We start from the raw sequence: 16,363 nt of genomic DNA on the forward strand, positions 1-16,363 counted from the left end.
GGAGAGGCAGAGCCGGCCGGAGCTGGTGTGCAGGACTGAGTCCTGTCTCCTCAGTCCACCCTGCTCTGTCCCTCTGCTTCCCTCTGGCAGCTCCTCTCTGGCCTGGCTCTACTGCTGTCTGTCTGTCTCCCAAGTGATGGGAGAAAATACCTTGAGAAAAGCCATTCCATCCCGGTGAACCCAAGACCTTTCTGGGTGCTTTTTGTTGGGAGATGTGGGACACAGACCATCATATTTTCCTGCAGATCGTTTCGTTGAACTATTTTCTTTCAAAATGAATCAGACTTGCAGTCCCAGCTGTCTGCATTGTCCAAGCCTCCCTGGCTTCTTTGAACTGAAACAAGTTTGGTACTCAGCTCAAGGAATAAAGTAATCCCAGTGTCAAGGATGCTTTGGGATGGCTCTTCCTGCACACCTCCTTTCAGCCATGCAAATTGTTCCTTTCACAAGCTGATAGCCTGGTAACAGTCACTTCTTATATCCCTCTTGGAGCATTCCAGCCTGAAAATGAGAAGCTGAGAGGACAGTTTTCCCCAGGTGCAGGAGAATGCATTTTTTGCTTCCCTGGGGACTGACTCGGCAAACTTATCCCAGGAAGGGACCAGAAGCGAAAGTTTTTTGTTGTTTGTGGGCTTTTTTTGTTTTTGTTGTTGTTCTGCTTTTCTAACTGGGGTTTGTATTACAATTTATAACAGAAGGATGAAGTTGTTCGTTGGTAAGTGGAAAGTTAACACTGATGGCTTTGACCAATGGGTTTGTCAGAGCCTTGTCAGGACAGTGAGGTGAGGCCCTCTGGAACCAAACATGTTAACTCTGGTTTGTGTCATCAGGCCCTGGCAGAACCTCTGTGCTCTCCAGTAGATATTTTCATATTTTCATTTGTCTGTCCGTCTTCACCATCTTCACACTCCTTCATGCATTCGTGCTTCCTCTTTGGTGTCTCATTGCTGGGGTGAGGTAGGCAAGCCCTCTAGGCTTCCTGAATTTGACCTTTGATCCTGTCTTGGGGACTAGGGGATTCCCCTGGACACAGCCCTGGAACAGTTGCCCCTTGGCACTGGCACAAGCACACAATTGGGCTTGCCGTGGCCAGCAGTGTCCTTAGATGAAAGCCTTGCTCTTGGTCCTTATGAGACTTGAAGCTGTTCTAATGGAGAAACTTAGGAGTGACAGCATTTCTGTAAAGTCTGGCATAAATGCAAATAGTTGAATAATTCTCCTGGGAGTCTTTTCTTATTGGTTTAAATCTTCTGCATAATACTTTCAAAATATGCCCTTTTCTGTGTTAATGGCAAAGGATGAAGAATCATTCTTCTCCTTAGCTGTCCTGGTGTGATAGATTTCTGCCCAGTCTCCCCTTCAATGACTTATTTTCCAAGCTGGAGAATCCTCAAAGTCGATGTTGTTTATCTAGTTGTTTAAAGAGACATAAAACCAAATTCTTTCTAAGCCTGTGCTACAGATGCTGGGGAGGACTGCGTGTTATGGTACCAGACTACTCACAGGTGATGAAAAATGCATTCACTTTTCTCTGAAGCTGATAATGGCACAAGTCAGGAGGGTCCTTTTAAGCCCCAGGAAACCTCTGAGGTGCCTCTGTGAGCTGAGTGCTTGTTTAGGTAAGGGGGGGGGGCAGGCAAACAGCACATCTTCTGTCCACTCCTAAAGGCACCCTGGCAGCTGTCTCTGGACTGAAAGGCTTTTGTGCTTGGAAGCCATTCCAAGGTAGGGATTTTGCTGTCTACCAACAGAAAACAGGCCATGTGTCTCCATGATGGTGGCAGGGGGATGTGGGGTGACTCTGTGGCAGCAGGCAGGAGCCCTGGCCCTGCCTCCAGACCGCCTTGCTGCCTCCAAGGCTTCTGCTTTTGTCATTAAGCCGACTTCCTCTTGCTGCACATCGCTTTCCCACTGGGAGAATTGATCCAAAAAGCCAAAGCAAGAATTGACAAAGACCTTTTCTCCCCCTCCCTCTGCAGAATTAAGTCTGAAGTGGGTTGATAACGGTGGATCGAGTCCTCTTTGACTCTGACAAATGTCTTTAATGTTATTCAGCAAGCTGACCTTTTCCCGTCTTTATTGTGCATCTTCCCTTTGAATCAGATTTGATTGTTACTTCAGGTAGAATAACAAACACTGTCACGTAAATAACTTTGCAATAATGTTAAAAGGAGGAAAAAACACAAACAAACAAAACACCAAAGTGCTGCCTTACTTGCAAATGCAATGGGAGCAAACATCCTCTGTGCCAGCCATGGAAAACCAACTGTGTGACCTTCCCACACAACATCTTTGCCTTGCTACTCCAGGGAATGATCTCCTGTGTTGAAAAACCATCAGAGAAATAATGGTTCATGGAAATGTTAATGACAGCTAATGCTAAGTGGGGTTGGTAAATTCTAGGGGAGGGAGAAAAGGTCATGTAAATCCTTAAAATGCAGCTACATACATAACACATCAGGGCTGGTGGGCATTTGATGCCCAGATATCCTCTGAATATTTGAGACTGACCTTATAGAAGACAGTATTTAGGCCTTGGGTGAAGTGTTTGGCCTCAGAGAGAAGTGGCAATGACCAAGGTTATATTGCTTTTCTATGCCACCTCTTCCTCAGAGGGACTCAAGGGCACACTGATCTCATGAACCTCATGTGAGGCTCAGCTTGGTGATGTGAACTGCAAGTCTTTAGTGTGGAAGGAGGAAACCCTCTCTCCTTGTGGCTGTGAGACTGTTTGCCCACCCATGTCTGTGTGGCCACAGCCTCTGCTCTGTCTTGTATAAGTGAGGAAAGATAATAGACAAAATATTTTGTGGGTGCCTTGTCCTGTAATCTGCATCTCTGCTGCGTCATGGGCAGTTTCTGTCCTGTGTTGCTCCAGCTCCGATTGGAGATGCTGACAACCAGCTTTGGGAGCGGGAGGAACGTTTGGAATAGCACAGTGGTGATGTAAGTGTGTGGGAAGGGGAAGAGCTGAGCCATGGGAAGGGCCTGCTGAGTGCGATGCCAGAGCCATGGCAGGGAGCAAAGGTGCTTCACAAGACATGGGGAGCATCTGAAGTTTCCAGCCTGGTCGGTGGGGATTTCATGGTTTCAGATGTGTGCTGTCTCTAGAGCTGGCTTGGACAAAAGAAATGGGACCCCAGAGAATAGTTCAGAGAAACCCAGCCTGACGCAGGCAGGCGGTGCCTTCTTCCAAGTCTGCTGAGGCACCAAAGGAGTGAAGGAATATTTGGCTGTTAAGCATTGCCTGCAAATTACATTTTGTTGCTGTATGTAACTCTATTTCCTGGGCTGTAACCAACATTTTGTTCTTTTCCCTTTATAGCATAAAGCATGTTTGCATGGCTTTGAGCCTTGGCCAGCATCTAAGCCGACACAACCACAGCTGGGCAGCTGATTGCTGTCTGGTCAGCCACACTCGTAGTGTATTTAATCTTTCTGCTTCTCCCTGTAGATTCCCCTGTGCATGCCAGCACCACATCTGTGAGCCTGTCATCGAGCCTTTCCACGGGAAGTTCAGTGGACGGGCACCACAACTACCTCGAGGCCCCTGCGAACGCCGCCCGGGCGCTGCCGTCGCCCATGAACGCCATCGGGTCCCCGGTGAATGCGCTGGGCTCCCCCTACAGAGTCATCGCGTCCTCCATCGGCTCACACCCCGTCGCTCTGTCCTCAGCCCCGGGCATGAACTTTGTGACACACGCCAGCCCGCAGGTAGGCGGATGTGCACACCTGCTTCCCTGCAGCTCAGTGTTCAGACCGGGTAAAGTTCCAAAACCTGAGAGAGTGGGTTGGCTGGTGGGGAGTCTGGTGTGTTTTGGCCACTCGGGGAGATCAGCTGGAAAGAACAATTTCCAGCATGTGAATCTTTCTGCATAAATCCCCCAGCACAGAGACAGAGAAGACACCTGTATCTATGTCAAAATACACCACACAATAAGGAGAGAAAGCTAACTTTCAGGTCTGTCCTCACCGTGGGTGCAGTCCAGCTCCCCTCCACTGCATCTATTGCAGGGTGTGTCATTACTGTACGTGGAAATAGGATAGCCAAGGGCTGCAGCATGTGAAGCATTCTTCTTCTTCCTGCAAAAGGATATCTGCTTCATTTCATTATTTGGAAAGGAGACAAATTTTTTAGAAAGAGACAAATGTTAATGCTAAATGCCAGCCACCTACTCTGTGTTGCATATAAACTCGGCCTGAAGGAAAATGAAGCACTCCCACCCTTGCTGCCTGTGCTGAGGGTGGGTGCTGAGGTTTCCCCTCCAGATGTTAGGGCTGGTGCCTCCCCAGAGCCATGGATGGGCTGGGAGCCTCACAGGGTGGCTCTATGGGGCAGAGATGTGCTTCTCCAAGAGCCTGGCACTACTTCCAGCCTGGCTGGGATCAGGGTAGCAGTGTGGAATTTTAATGGAGTGCTGAAATGTTCTGTTCACTCCAGATCTGAGTGAAAATTCTGCCTCTTATCTGCCTTTGTGTTTTATTGGTGGGATCTGAAGGTAGGAAGTGCTCAAGAGCCTCATGGCTCCTGCTGAAGAAGCAGCAAGGTGATGTCCCCGAGCCCTCTCTGCCCCATATTTGCTGCTGTGCCTCAGTCTGTCTGAAGCTCTTCCTAGTGCCTGGAAGGCTGGGAGAGGATGGTGTGGGGAGGACCTGAAGAGCTCTGAGGGATTATAAGCACAATTTGGCATGTTTGACTTACCTTTCCCCAGCATCCTCAACTCCTGTGTGGGTCTGGTATATCTGCAGTGGGCATGCTGGGCATCCTTCTTCACCTGGCACCACCCATTGACCTGACAATATTTGTGCCCACAGCATCCAGGGCAGGCACTTTGTGCTTGTGGAAATGGTGGCAGTATTGGCTGCTTGGAAGCCTTTCCTTTGGGGTTGGAGATGCTCTGGGAAGTGGTTTCCCCAGTCTGGGCACTACGCCAGGTTCCCAGATCCGAGGAGAGGGTTTCATTTGTGTTGCCTCTAATGCAAGGAGACAGCTGGGCCCTGGGGATTCAGCAGGGAGGCAGCTAATGGATTTGGGTTCAAGCAGTTGTCCCAGATATCATACATGATTGCACTTAACCTGCAGGAGTCAAGCTCTGAGGACACTGATGGCTAAAACTGCCCTGTGTGTCCCCCTCCTATACATCCTCTCTCCCTTTTATTATCTCAAAGTGCACACAGAGAGAAAGAAAAGATGGTACCCGAGCTCTGAGCAACATTTTAAACCATAAAAAGTTCCTCCTGGCTCAGCATCTTGCCAAAATGATGTTTACAGGGTAAAAAAAGGTGGCTGGACACCTGTGGGGAGGAAAGGGGTTTATTTCTCTTCATTGGACCAGATTTTGAAGTGTAAGGATTTACAGCTGTCAGTGTCTGGTTGGAGTCTCTGCTGGGGAGAGTGAACCTCTATTCCTCTGGGCAATTTTTCCCAATGCACTTTTATTTTCCAGTGAAACAAAACAACCTGGATCCTAATTTTTCCTGATTAATTTGTATTTTTCATGTTATTAGATCTTTGAAGCTTTGAGAATGAAGGGACAGTGGTGAGGGAAAATGAAAGCAGGCTTCACCTTTTTATTTTTCTAATGATAAAAGAATCCCAATGGTATGAACCCTTCTTGTTCTTTACTGAAATTTCTTGTGGAATTTATTATGTTTTTTCGTGGGAAATGGGCAATTTCTTGAAGGAAATGGAGAACTTGCAGCAATATGCATGAAATCTAGTGGCTTAGATATTATGGAGACTGTAATGAAGGCAGTAGCTGGGTCTTCATCCAAAGCCTTGTTTCTCTCCCTGCTTCTGCCCTCTTTATGGGAAGAAGAATTTTAGCTGATAAATTGGGATGAGTGTTAGAAACAAACTCAATGATGAAACAACCACCCCCAGCCCTCAACACTTGACAATAGGAAAGATGATTTGATAATGGGTTCGGAGAGACATTGCTCTGCCCAGACAGCTTTTGACAAGACGTGTTCAATGGCCCTTAATCCTCCCTGCCCTGCCGACAGTGGCTCCAAAGCAAACAGCAATAAAACAAAGCCCTGGGCAACATCAGGCTTTGGTCTCTAATCGAGGTCGGTTTGTAACCTTTAACTTCGCAGCCACGAGCAGCTCCTGGGGATCTCGCCTGGGGGCTCTGGGTCCTTTGCCTGCATCTCACTGCTGCTGATTTTTAGATGCTCAGCCCAATCCCCTTTTCTTTTTTCTTTTTTCTTTTTTTTTTCTTTTTTAATCTGGCAACCCCAAATCTGCTTCGTTTGGCAACCTGTGGTAGCATTTGGGAACCCAAGTCCCAAGGAGTGACCAAAAAGCCATGTTTTCATGTGTATATGCAGATTTGTGTATCACGAGGCAGGGGAGCTAACCAACTTAAATTTTTTACTTTTTTTTTGAACACCATTACATTTTCCCTAGCTGTGCATCAGTGCAAGATTAATGGCAACAAACTGCCTGGCTGCAAAGCTCTTCCTTACTAAGCTGTTACTGCTCAAATCTGCAAACAGCCAGTGATCAGCATCCTCTAAGGCAACAGGCAGGAGGATCCCACTAGCTTTGTTGCTTGGAGGCTGTAACTGAGCAGCTGAGGCTGCTGTCTGCCCTTTTCCAGCTCTGCTTAGTCCTGGCTTTGGTTACAGCATCAGGCCACGGTGAGAGGCAATATCTGCTACCAGGCAACTGCTCAAACCCCTCCATCTGGATTCACCAGAGGATGTCTGTCTACTCATGGCAGCCCCATGGAGTTGCTGGGGATAAGCTTGTGGGACAAGCTCAGTAGGAGCAGCAAGGGAGGGGTCAGCTCCATTTGGGGATGGCTTCTTTGAGATATGCGTCTCGACCCTCTAACCTGTCTTGTGCCTTCTGCTTCTGCAGCTCAATGTCCTGAACAATGTCAGCAACTCAGAGGATGTCAAGCCCTTGCCGGGTCTCCCAGGGATTGGGAACATGAATTATCCATCTACAAGTCCCGGATCCTTAGCCAAACACATCTGTGCCATCTGTGGGGACAGATCCTCAGGTAGGAGTTGTTCTTTCTTGGAGAAGGCTTTGTGCAGTGAGAACTCCCCTGATGCTCTGAAGTAAGGCTTGTGCAGGAGTGAACAGTGAGGAGGCTCTCTGGGGCCAAACTGGCATTGCAGGATTTGTAGCTGGGTCTGGCTTACCCAAGGCCAGGCTGTCTGTATTGCAGAATAGTTGCCCAAAAGAGAGCAAACCTAAAAGCCATGCTCTTCTCCCTTATCTGTATAATCTCATTTTACATTTTGCCCCTGTTTATCAAAGGTAAATATATCAAATCTCTGTGTTCTCATTTACCTGTGCTTTGTGTTAGCTGGCTTTTGGCTGTGTCTGGGCTTTCTCTCCTACCCCAGTGACCTGCAGCCTGGTGTGCATTGCAGACCCCTCCATACCAGTGGGCCCCATTTGCTATCTATGGCTGTTCTGCACTTGCACTGCAGCAAAGATGCTCCACATCATTCCACTGGGATGCAGTCCCTCCTTACAACAGGAAAGCAGTGGTCCTATAGTTTGACTGCTGCTGGTTGTTATTCCGGCTGGGAGCCACTGAAGCCAACTCAGGCCTGTTAAGGTGATGCCCTGCAGTCAGTGTTTTTCACTTTTGGGGTTGGTTCGAGCTCCTCCACCGTGGAAGGAAAGGCAAATACCTGCTTGCCCATTGATGGCCTCTCCTTCCTTCCCCAGGGAAGCACTATGGGGTGTACAGCTGTGAGGGCTGCAAAGGCTTCTTCAAGAGGACAATCCGTAAGGACCTGATCTACACTTGCCGGGACAACAAGGACTGTCTCATAGACAAGCGCCAACGCAACCGCTGCCAGTACTGCCGCTATCAGAAGTGCCTCGCCATGGGGATGAAGAGGGAAGGTATGAGGGGGCTGGTGCAAGGAATGGGTGGGCTTGTAGAAATTTTCCTTGCATTCATTAGGGTAAATCTGGCTCTTGGTGGCCCTCCAAGGCCGGTGCATTCCAAAAACCCACATTGACAGCTTTAGGGTATTATTGACCTTGTTACATAAAGGAAATAAGAATCATAGAGTTGTTCCGGCTGGAAAAGATTTTTAAGATCAAGTCTAACCATTAACCCAACACTGCAGTGTCCACCACTAAACTGGCACATTTAAACATCTTTTAAGTACCTCCAGAGGTGGTGGCTCAGCCACTTCCCTGAGCAGTCTGTTCCAGTGTTTGACAACCCGTTTCTGTGAAGAAATTTTTCCTCATAAGGAAAGAGGGGCTAATAAGGGAAGAGACTGATGGGAAAGCTGTTACACTGTATTTTTCTTCCTACCTAAACACACGTACTGGTGACTATTGAACCTATTAACTGATATTGACCCAAGTTTTCTTTTAGTTAGTGACTTTAATGAGCTGGCTGCCTTGGCCCCTCTAAGCCTTTGCTGTGGACAGCACCTGGCATTGAGGGGTCCTGCAGCCTACTTGTCTTCACACAGCCTACTGTGTGAAGAGCAGACCTCTATTTTGTTTTTGATTTGCTGACTTCATATGTCACCACCTAATTCTTGTACTAGAAGATAAGGGTGAATGATTTATTTCTATCTCTTATTTTATAGTTCTCTGTCATTTCCACTCAACCTCACCTTTGGAGATGAGCTCTGGAACAGCTCACATTGTGCAGTGTTTTTGTACTGCAGGAGAGAGCTGTATGGAAAGCAATTCATGGAGCCTCTTCCATATTCTACACACTCACTGCAACCCCCAAAGAAACTGTTTCTGGCCCAAATTACCTAAAAGGTTTAGTTTGGAGCAAGGATCTGACCAGAGGCAACTGGTCTTTGTACTGACTTGAAGGAAGCCTCCAAGAGCTGCTGAGGGTGACATGTGTCTGTGGGGGTCCTGTAAGCCCTGCCTCTCTCCCACCCAGCTCTGGAGAGTATGAAGGTCTTTGTAAAAGCCACCAAGTGAGTCTCTGCTGCAGGGAAAGGCAACCCCAACTGCATGGCTGTTTATCTGTCCACCTCTGTCCCCTGCAGCTAGCTCTGCCTCCTGGGTGGAGCAGGGACTGCTGGGCTGGATTGTCTCCCAAATTATACCAACAGATGACAGGTTAGGTAGTGAAAACTTGCACAGCACTTAAGCTCATTTTTGCCAAGATAAAATAACTGTGCTGCCTCCAGGGTTGAGTGTTAACAGGCAGTGTAGCTGTCATTTTGGAGGCCACATGTCCCCCTGTGGAACATGCAAGCTGCTCCTTGTGCAGGAGCTTAGACTATGCAGGGCAGAGCCTGGGGAAGTATCTGTAACACTGGACATGAGCTGAGCCTCATCTTATTCCCTGTAGCATCATCAAAGCTGTGCTGCCTCAAGCACTTAGGGCAGTGGGGGACTGTGAAATGCCAAGCTGGAATCAAAAACCTAATCCCAGGCATAGCTCTCCCTTCCAGCTGAGTGCAAAATAGTTCAGAGAACCAGGATGTCAACGCAACTTCCCTTTGCAGAGAGTGAAAATTTCAACCCCAGGATCTTGATGGATCCCACAGGAGTTTGGCTGCAGCAATCACAGGGGCCTTTTGGGAGCTGCAGAAACTGGGGACAGACTGCAGCTTGAGTTCAGAGGCTGAGTGATGGGACTGGTATTTCCTTGTCATGTTCTTTCTTCCACTAATATTTGGTGACTTTAGAAGCACTTCCACAGCTTCTTCATATCCATTACCCTAAAGAGGACAAATGCTTCCCCCAGCTGGCTGGCACATACATGTGTCCTGTGTTGCCCTCCCTCACAAGCACCAAACTGGATGTCCCACTGATCCATCTCCTTGGGTGCTGGCAGTACCCCAGCAGCTGGGCAGTGCTGGGAAGCATTCTCCCAGCTGGAACACACACAGGAAAGTGCTGAGCATTGAAAAGCTGTCATGAGTGCTGAGGAACCTCCCATGGTTTGGCCCTTCCCTTAAAGTACCCTAGGATAAGCCAGGATAAGGCAAGGCTGATGCAAGGCACTCTGGGCTCCTACTCACACAGGGGAGTGATGATAGCAGGACCAGTTTTGGGACATTTCTCCCCAGCAATGAGCTAAACCAATATGATTCCTGCTGGTCACTTCTTTTTTTAAGCAGGATTTTCTTATTTCCCTTTGAGATTTCTCCAATGAAAATGTACATCCAAGACTTCTATTGCACACAAGACTTGGCATAAAACATACACATCCTGTAGTGATCTGTCTTACACACACACACACAACAGCCCTGGGAGTTAATAGCTGAGATCTGGAGACAATTTCATGATTCTGTGCCTTCAGTCAGCAGATATTTTGGGAAATGTATGGAGATGGGAGGAGAGAAGGTGTTGGGGCACTGAGGTGCTTAGGAACTTTCTAGTGGGGAGCATTAGCAGGAGAGCTGTTAGATGGAAAGGTGACAACAGGGCTGGACCAGGCTGTGTAGGATTTCACTCAGGAATGAAACAGTGTGTGTGGATCTAGCTGGGGGTGAGGGACTGTCTAGCCCTGCTGCTGGATGCTCTGACTGCTGTGGGACTGTTTGAAGCACACTGGGAGCACAGCAAACCTGTGTGTAAGTGCTGGGTCCCTCCTGCCTCCTCCAGCATCCAGCGACAGCTGAGTCCAGGCTGCCACCTGGAGGTATCAACTCCTCTCTATTCTGGAGCTTCATACCTTGGAAATCACAACCTTTGTGATTTGACCTTTGTCAAATCTGGAGGCAGCCTCAAAGTTATTGGTGCAGGAACAGCCATTTTAATGGTTGTACATCTGCAATATCCATTTATTTTCTGTTCTTCCCCTCCTGTGGGGTTTTCTCGTCTCTTCTTCCAGAGGAAAGGGGGACCCACTGTGAGCAGGTAAGTGTTGCTGTGGATGTAGAGCCATGTTTCTGTCCCACAGCTGTGCAGGAGGAGAGGCAGAGGAGCAGGGAGCGGAGTGAGAATGAGGCCGAGTCCACGAGCAATGGCAGCGAGGACATGCCTGTGGAGAGGATCCTGGAAGCTGAGCTGGCAGTGGAACCCAAGACAGAGGCATACGGTGACATGACCACAGAGAGCTCGGTAAGGGGCAATAACATAACTTGCAGCTTGAGTTGAGAGACTTTGAGGTGTGATTTGAACAGGAAAACACCATGTGAACAGCCAGCATTTTGCAAGGGGTTTTTGCTTCACACCGCCTAAAAATCACCAACAATTTTTCTTTTGAAGCTGCTCTGAATGACAACTAGAAAACAGCCTATACTTTATTTTCCAAACATTTTTTCCCAGTTTCCTTTAATTTCGATGAGTAGATAGGGCAATGGCTGGATGTTGGCGGGTCTGAGCCCTGTGCTGGCTTCCACAGTTGCATGCCCCTGGACACTGTTTGCCCAAGAATGGAATGGAGCTGGACACAGCAGGTTTACTGCTGTGGTTTTACTGGTTTCAATAAAGCTGCTGCTCATGCCTGTTCAGAGGCTGCTTGATGGCTTTTAGATATGCCCTGGGGAGCAGGACTGCAGCCTGCCATGCAGGACTTGCTTTGCAAAGAGCAGCAAGCAAACAGAAGAGTCTGGTAACCAGCTGATTTGGCTGGCTGTAGAGGGGATAGTAGTAACAAATATCTCCTCCTCCCAACAGCACACAGCTGAGATTATTGGCAGTTTGATCCTTCTACTTGTGGCTTTGAGTATCGTTAACTCAATCTGATACACTGTGCAGTGCAGATAGTGGTTAGCAGAGATTTTTCATTGACAAATTCTCCTCTTTTCCTCTGTTCTTTTCCTTTTGATGTTGCTCTTAATTAGACAAATGACCCTGTCACAAACATATGCCATGCAGCTGACAAGCAGCTCTTCACACTCGTCGAGTGGGCCAAGCGAATCCCCCACTTCTCTGACCTGACGCTGGAAGACCAAGTCATTCTCCTCCGGGCAGGTAGTGTCTCCACCTGCCTATGGTGGGTACCCCTGTCCCTTCTCTGGCCTCTGTGCCATCCAGCCAGGCTGGGTGGCAAATGTGAAATCCTGAGCTGATCCATTGCTGCTGTGTCACAGGGCAAGCAACCCATCCTCAGCCACAGTGAGCGGTTGGCAGAGGTTGTGGATGGGGCAGTGGAAGCTGTTGCTTGTTCCTCTCTCATGCAGACATGGAGCACTGGGGGAGAGCAAAAAAATGTGTCTAGTTGATGCAGTTCTTTTAACTGCAGAACTTACTATGAGTGAGGCACGTTAGTGTGTAATGTGCCAAATGATGTAAAGGGGTTGCTGATGCTAGGAATAGGTTTTTAGGAGGAAAACCCAAGATCTTTTCTGTTTTGGTTTTTTTTTTCCTCCCTTTGAGCCTATTTCTGAATCTTCTTGCTGCTGGTACGGATCATAGAATCCTAGAAAATCCTGAGTGGGAAGAGATCCACAAGGATCATTGAAGTCCTATTCCTTGCCCTACACAGGACCACATCCCACCATGTGCCTGAGAACATTGTCCAAATGCTTCCAAGGGGTTTGCCACCCCTTGCAGTGTTGGCAAGGGTGCAATTGGTACCTGGGGTTCCATCCCTCTGTGAGGCGAATCTGAAGGTAGCAGGGAGAAACCAGCTCTCCTGCTCCACATGGAGCATGATTATTTGGCTGAACTGCCTCATGTGTCCTGCACACCTCCTCTTGCAGGCTGGAATGAGCTGCTCATTGCGTCTTTCTCCCACCGCTCCGTGTCGGTGCAGGACGGCATCCTCCTGGCCACAGGCTTGCACGTGCACCGCAGCAGTGCCCACAGCGCTGGGGTGGGCTCCATCTTTGACAGGTATGTGGCCTGTTTGTCATCCCCTACCAGTGGTGGCCAGGCTGGCTCTGTCCTCCCCTCTGAAAGGGAAACATCCATGAAGAGAACTAGAGCAAACTGCGGTGATTTGGGGCGGAAGTAGCTTAGAATGAGGAGGGGATGCTTCATGGACTGAAAAAAAGAATGGGGTGAAGGCACGTTGGAAAGGGATTCGCAGCTGCAGAAGCAGATCTCTGGTTGGGTGTGCAGGGGGAGGAATGCTCCTCTCTCAAGAGTTTGCTGTAGCTGTACCTAGACCTAATATTGATCACCAAGAGCTTTTGCTGGCAAAGCCTTAAACCTCAACTTGGTCATGTAACAACTGCACGTGTACTGTCCCTACCATGCCTGTTCTCTGTCTGACAGGACTCTAACTTACCACTGTTACACAACTAGCATATGTAGGGATAGTGCCCATGTTTTCCACAGTAAAAAGTGGAGAAAACCCATGTGGTTTTCCTCAAGTGAGTGCAAATTGTTCTCCATAGTCCAAACAGAGCACAGAGGCCACATGCTGAGCAAAGTGAGAACAGGAGTGAATTTGACACTCAGGTCCCTGGATGCTGCTGCTGCTCATGTAGAACAGCAGAGTGGGACATGGCTGTCCCTCAGAGCTGCCTCTTCCTGCAGAGAGGAATTGGGGGGTATTCCCAGGGCCTGTCCTAGATGCTGTTCAGCCCCCAGCCTTGCTGTCTGTACCCGTCTCTGATCGTGTGCCCACCCATGTCCCCCACATGCAGGGTTTTGACAGAGCTGGTGTCCAAAATGAAGGACATGCAGATGGATAAGTCGGAGCTGGGGTGCCTGCGAGCCATTGTCCTGTTTAACCCAGGTAAGCCTGAGGCCCAGGCCAGTACCAGGTGATGTGCACTCCATGGCAAGTCACAAGCAGGAGGGCTGTGACAGTGAGCATCAGACCTGCAGACAGATTTCATAGAATCCTAGAATGGTGTGGGTTGGAAGGGATCTTAAAGATCATCTCATTCCAACCCGCTCCATAGGCAGGGACACCTTCCACTAGACCAGGATTTGTCCCAGTCCCTGGGTCCATGATTAAAGAGAGCCCAAGTCCTCTCCCACCCATCCACCCAGTCACTCTGCTGGCAGTGGAAAGGTCCTCTCTGCAGGGATTTCTTCCCCACCTGTATTTTCTCCCTTTCTCCCAGATGCCAAGGGTTTGTCCAGCCCCTCAGAAGTGGAGTCACTGAGGGAGAAGGTCTATGCCACGCTGGAAGCCTACACGAAGCAGAAGTACCCCGAGCAGCCAGGGCGGTGAGTGCCCCCGGGCAAGGCAGGCAGTGCAGGGCAGCACCATACCCACCCTGGAAAGAGGAGGCTGAGACAGGGTGTCTGTGCTAGCTCTGCCTGAGCCACAGTGCCCTAATCCCGAGCCGTCAGGGTGCTGGCGAGATGGAATTTTCTTGCTTTCCAATCCAATCCTACCCTCTGCTGGCCGAGCTCTCGAAGCGCCGGCAGCTGGGTCTGTCCCCACCGCCGCCAGCAACGATGCGGCCGCAGCATCCTCTGCGATTTTTGGCTCTCGCTGTCACCACAGAGCGCTGTGAGCCGTGGGGAGAGGGAACAGGCTGCCAGCTGCACCCCCTTCCAGCTGCGCCTCCAAATGGGAGGCAATGACTGGCAGCAGCACTGCTGAGAGGCTGTGCTCCCTCTCGGAGTCTGGGAGTATTTGAAGACAGATTTAGATGGCACCGTGGAGATGTAAGTCTTGCAAGATGTTGAGATGTTCAAGTCTTGGAGGGAGAATCTGGATGTATCTTCTTTTTCTTTTTTTTTTTCCCTTTTTTTTTTTAAGTTCTAAAAATGCTATTCTGTTTTGGAAAGGTGCATATTCCCTCCACACATATGGAAACAAATGCTTACCTTGAAAGCATAGGGGAATCTAAGACTGAGAACACCTCAAAGCATTTTTGGGGAGAATTTTGGCTGGCTCAGGCCTGGAAATAGGTGGGAGAGGGTGGCCAGTGCCTCCATCGTGCCTCTGACTCTGTTCACTTACAGGTTTGCCAAACTCCTTCTGCGTCTGCCGGCGCTGCGGTCCATCGGACTGAAGTGCCTGGAGCACCTCTTCTTCTTCAAGCTGATTGGGGACACCCCCATCGACACCTTTCTCATGGAGATGCTGGAGACACCCCTCCAAGTCACTTGAGGGTCTGGCCCCTCTCTGGCCAGCCCCTGGCCCCCCCTGTCCCTGCACAACCTCCTGCCCTCCTCTGAGCCTGTGAGAGCTCCAGAGATGTCCTTCACCCTCCTGTCCTCCTCAGTGGGATTGTTGTGGTTTTGTACAGCTGTAAATCACCCCCTCTAACCCTCCCTGGCCTGTCCAGGGGTGGGTCACAGGTCCTCTGCCCAGCTAACCATTCCCTTGTCCCCCTGTACAGATAATTGCTTTAAATTATTTTTTCATTCTCAATAAAAGTCAACAAAACAAATAAAACAATGTGAGCTGGCAGAGCAGTGCCCTCTTTTGCTGCAGTCAGAGGTCCAGTTGGGATGGGGCTGAGGGACCAAATCAGGGCAGGAATGTCACTGGGGATATAACTCCTTGTGCTGATGGGCACAGTCCTCTGGCCAAGAGAGGACAGGTGTTGATTCTCCTTGCTCCTGCTAAGGAAAGACCTGGAGAAACTTGCTGCTTTTAATGAAAATGTTTCATTCCACCATCTTAAAAAGAAACTCTATGAATTATTTGAATTTTTAAAGCAATTTTAAAAGTAGTTTTTTAATGTGGTTTTTTTTGTTGTTGTTGGTTTGTTTGTTTGTTTTCTGAGCTCATCCAGCCCCTGACAAAAGAACTTAAGTGTTTCATTTTGGTCCTGGTGGAGTATTTTGGGTTGACCCAAACCTTTTGCTCATGGATAACTTACATTTTCCCGAAGCTTCGTGGATCCCCATTCTCAGGCTTTTTTTTTTTTTTCCCCCCATATTTTTGCACTGGAAACAGGTTCCTCGACCCCAAATTTATAATTTCACAGTTTCATAATTGAAACCTGTGGGGAAAGAAAGCACAACACACTCTAACAAACGATCCTCAAAGGTCTCCCTGGTCTTTCCCCTGCTCCAGTGGCACCACTGGAGCTTCCCGTTGCAGCCGAGCTAACCAGAGTCAAACGAGTTAAAGACATTAATTTGTTCAATATGCAGAGCTTATCCTGGTGGGAAAATGTCCTCCCAGGAACCCGGCAAAACTGTCTGTATTATTATTCATAAAACAGGTGTAGTGTTAAGTGATCTGCCCCTCCTGACCCTCTCAGCAGACAGAGCAGTGAGATGCAGCCGCGCTTCGTCTGTCCACCTGACAGATTGCAGCGCTGCCGCCCGGCGACTCGGGCAACTTCCAGGGAGAGCAGGAGGGACAACAGGAAAGGAGGAAGGATAAAAATGAAACATTTTGTTAAAACTCCCCCCCGGGGATATGATTCATTCTCCGGTATTTCACTGCGAGGAGGAAAAAGAGGATTAAAAGAGCAGGAGGGGGAAAAGAAAAAAAAAAAAGGAGGAAAACCCCAAAATTATGAAAACTCTTTTAATTTTTTCTTTTCTTGGTGACACTGAAAAAAATCCAGAGAGAATTTA

At 48.8% G+C, this 16,363-nt stretch overlaps 1 protein-coding gene across 4 annotated transcripts in view; it reads left to right on the forward strand.

Annotated features, from left to right (window-relative positions):
- RXRG (retinoid X receptor gamma) overlaps positions 1-15,237 on the forward strand; it is a 48,007-nt gene extending 32,770 nt beyond the window's left edge. For all 4 annotated transcript variants that reach the window (XM_032697252.1, XM_032697253.1, XM_032697254.1 and 1 more), the window contains 9 exons: positions 3,455-3,714; positions 6,869-7,013; positions 7,697-7,876; positions 10,872-11,032; positions 11,758-11,887; positions 12,619-12,751; positions 13,510-13,601; positions 13,936-14,041; positions 14,789-15,237. In XM_032697252.1, the coding sequence (XP_032553143.1) occupies positions 3,455-3,714; positions 6,869-7,013; positions 7,697-7,876; positions 10,872-11,032; positions 11,758-11,887; positions 12,619-12,751; positions 13,510-13,601; positions 13,936-14,041; positions 14,789-14,936 (1,355 nt within the window). In that variant the 3' untranslated portion in view covers positions 14,937-15,237. The remainder of the gene's footprint in view (positions 1-3,454; positions 3,715-6,868; positions 7,014-7,696; positions 7,877-10,871; positions 11,033-11,757; positions 11,888-12,618; positions 12,752-13,509; positions 13,602-13,935; positions 14,042-14,788) is intronic.
- The last annotated feature ends 1,126 nt before the right edge of the window (positions 15,238-16,363 follow it).

The sequence above is a fragment of the Chiroxiphia lanceolata genome, chromosome 9 (assembly GCF_009829145.1).
Source record: "Chiroxiphia lanceolata isolate bChiLan1 chromosome 9, bChiLan1.pri, whole genome shotgun sequence".
Taxonomy (NCBI): domain Eukaryota; kingdom Metazoa; phylum Chordata; class Aves; order Passeriformes; family Pipridae; genus Chiroxiphia; species Chiroxiphia lanceolata.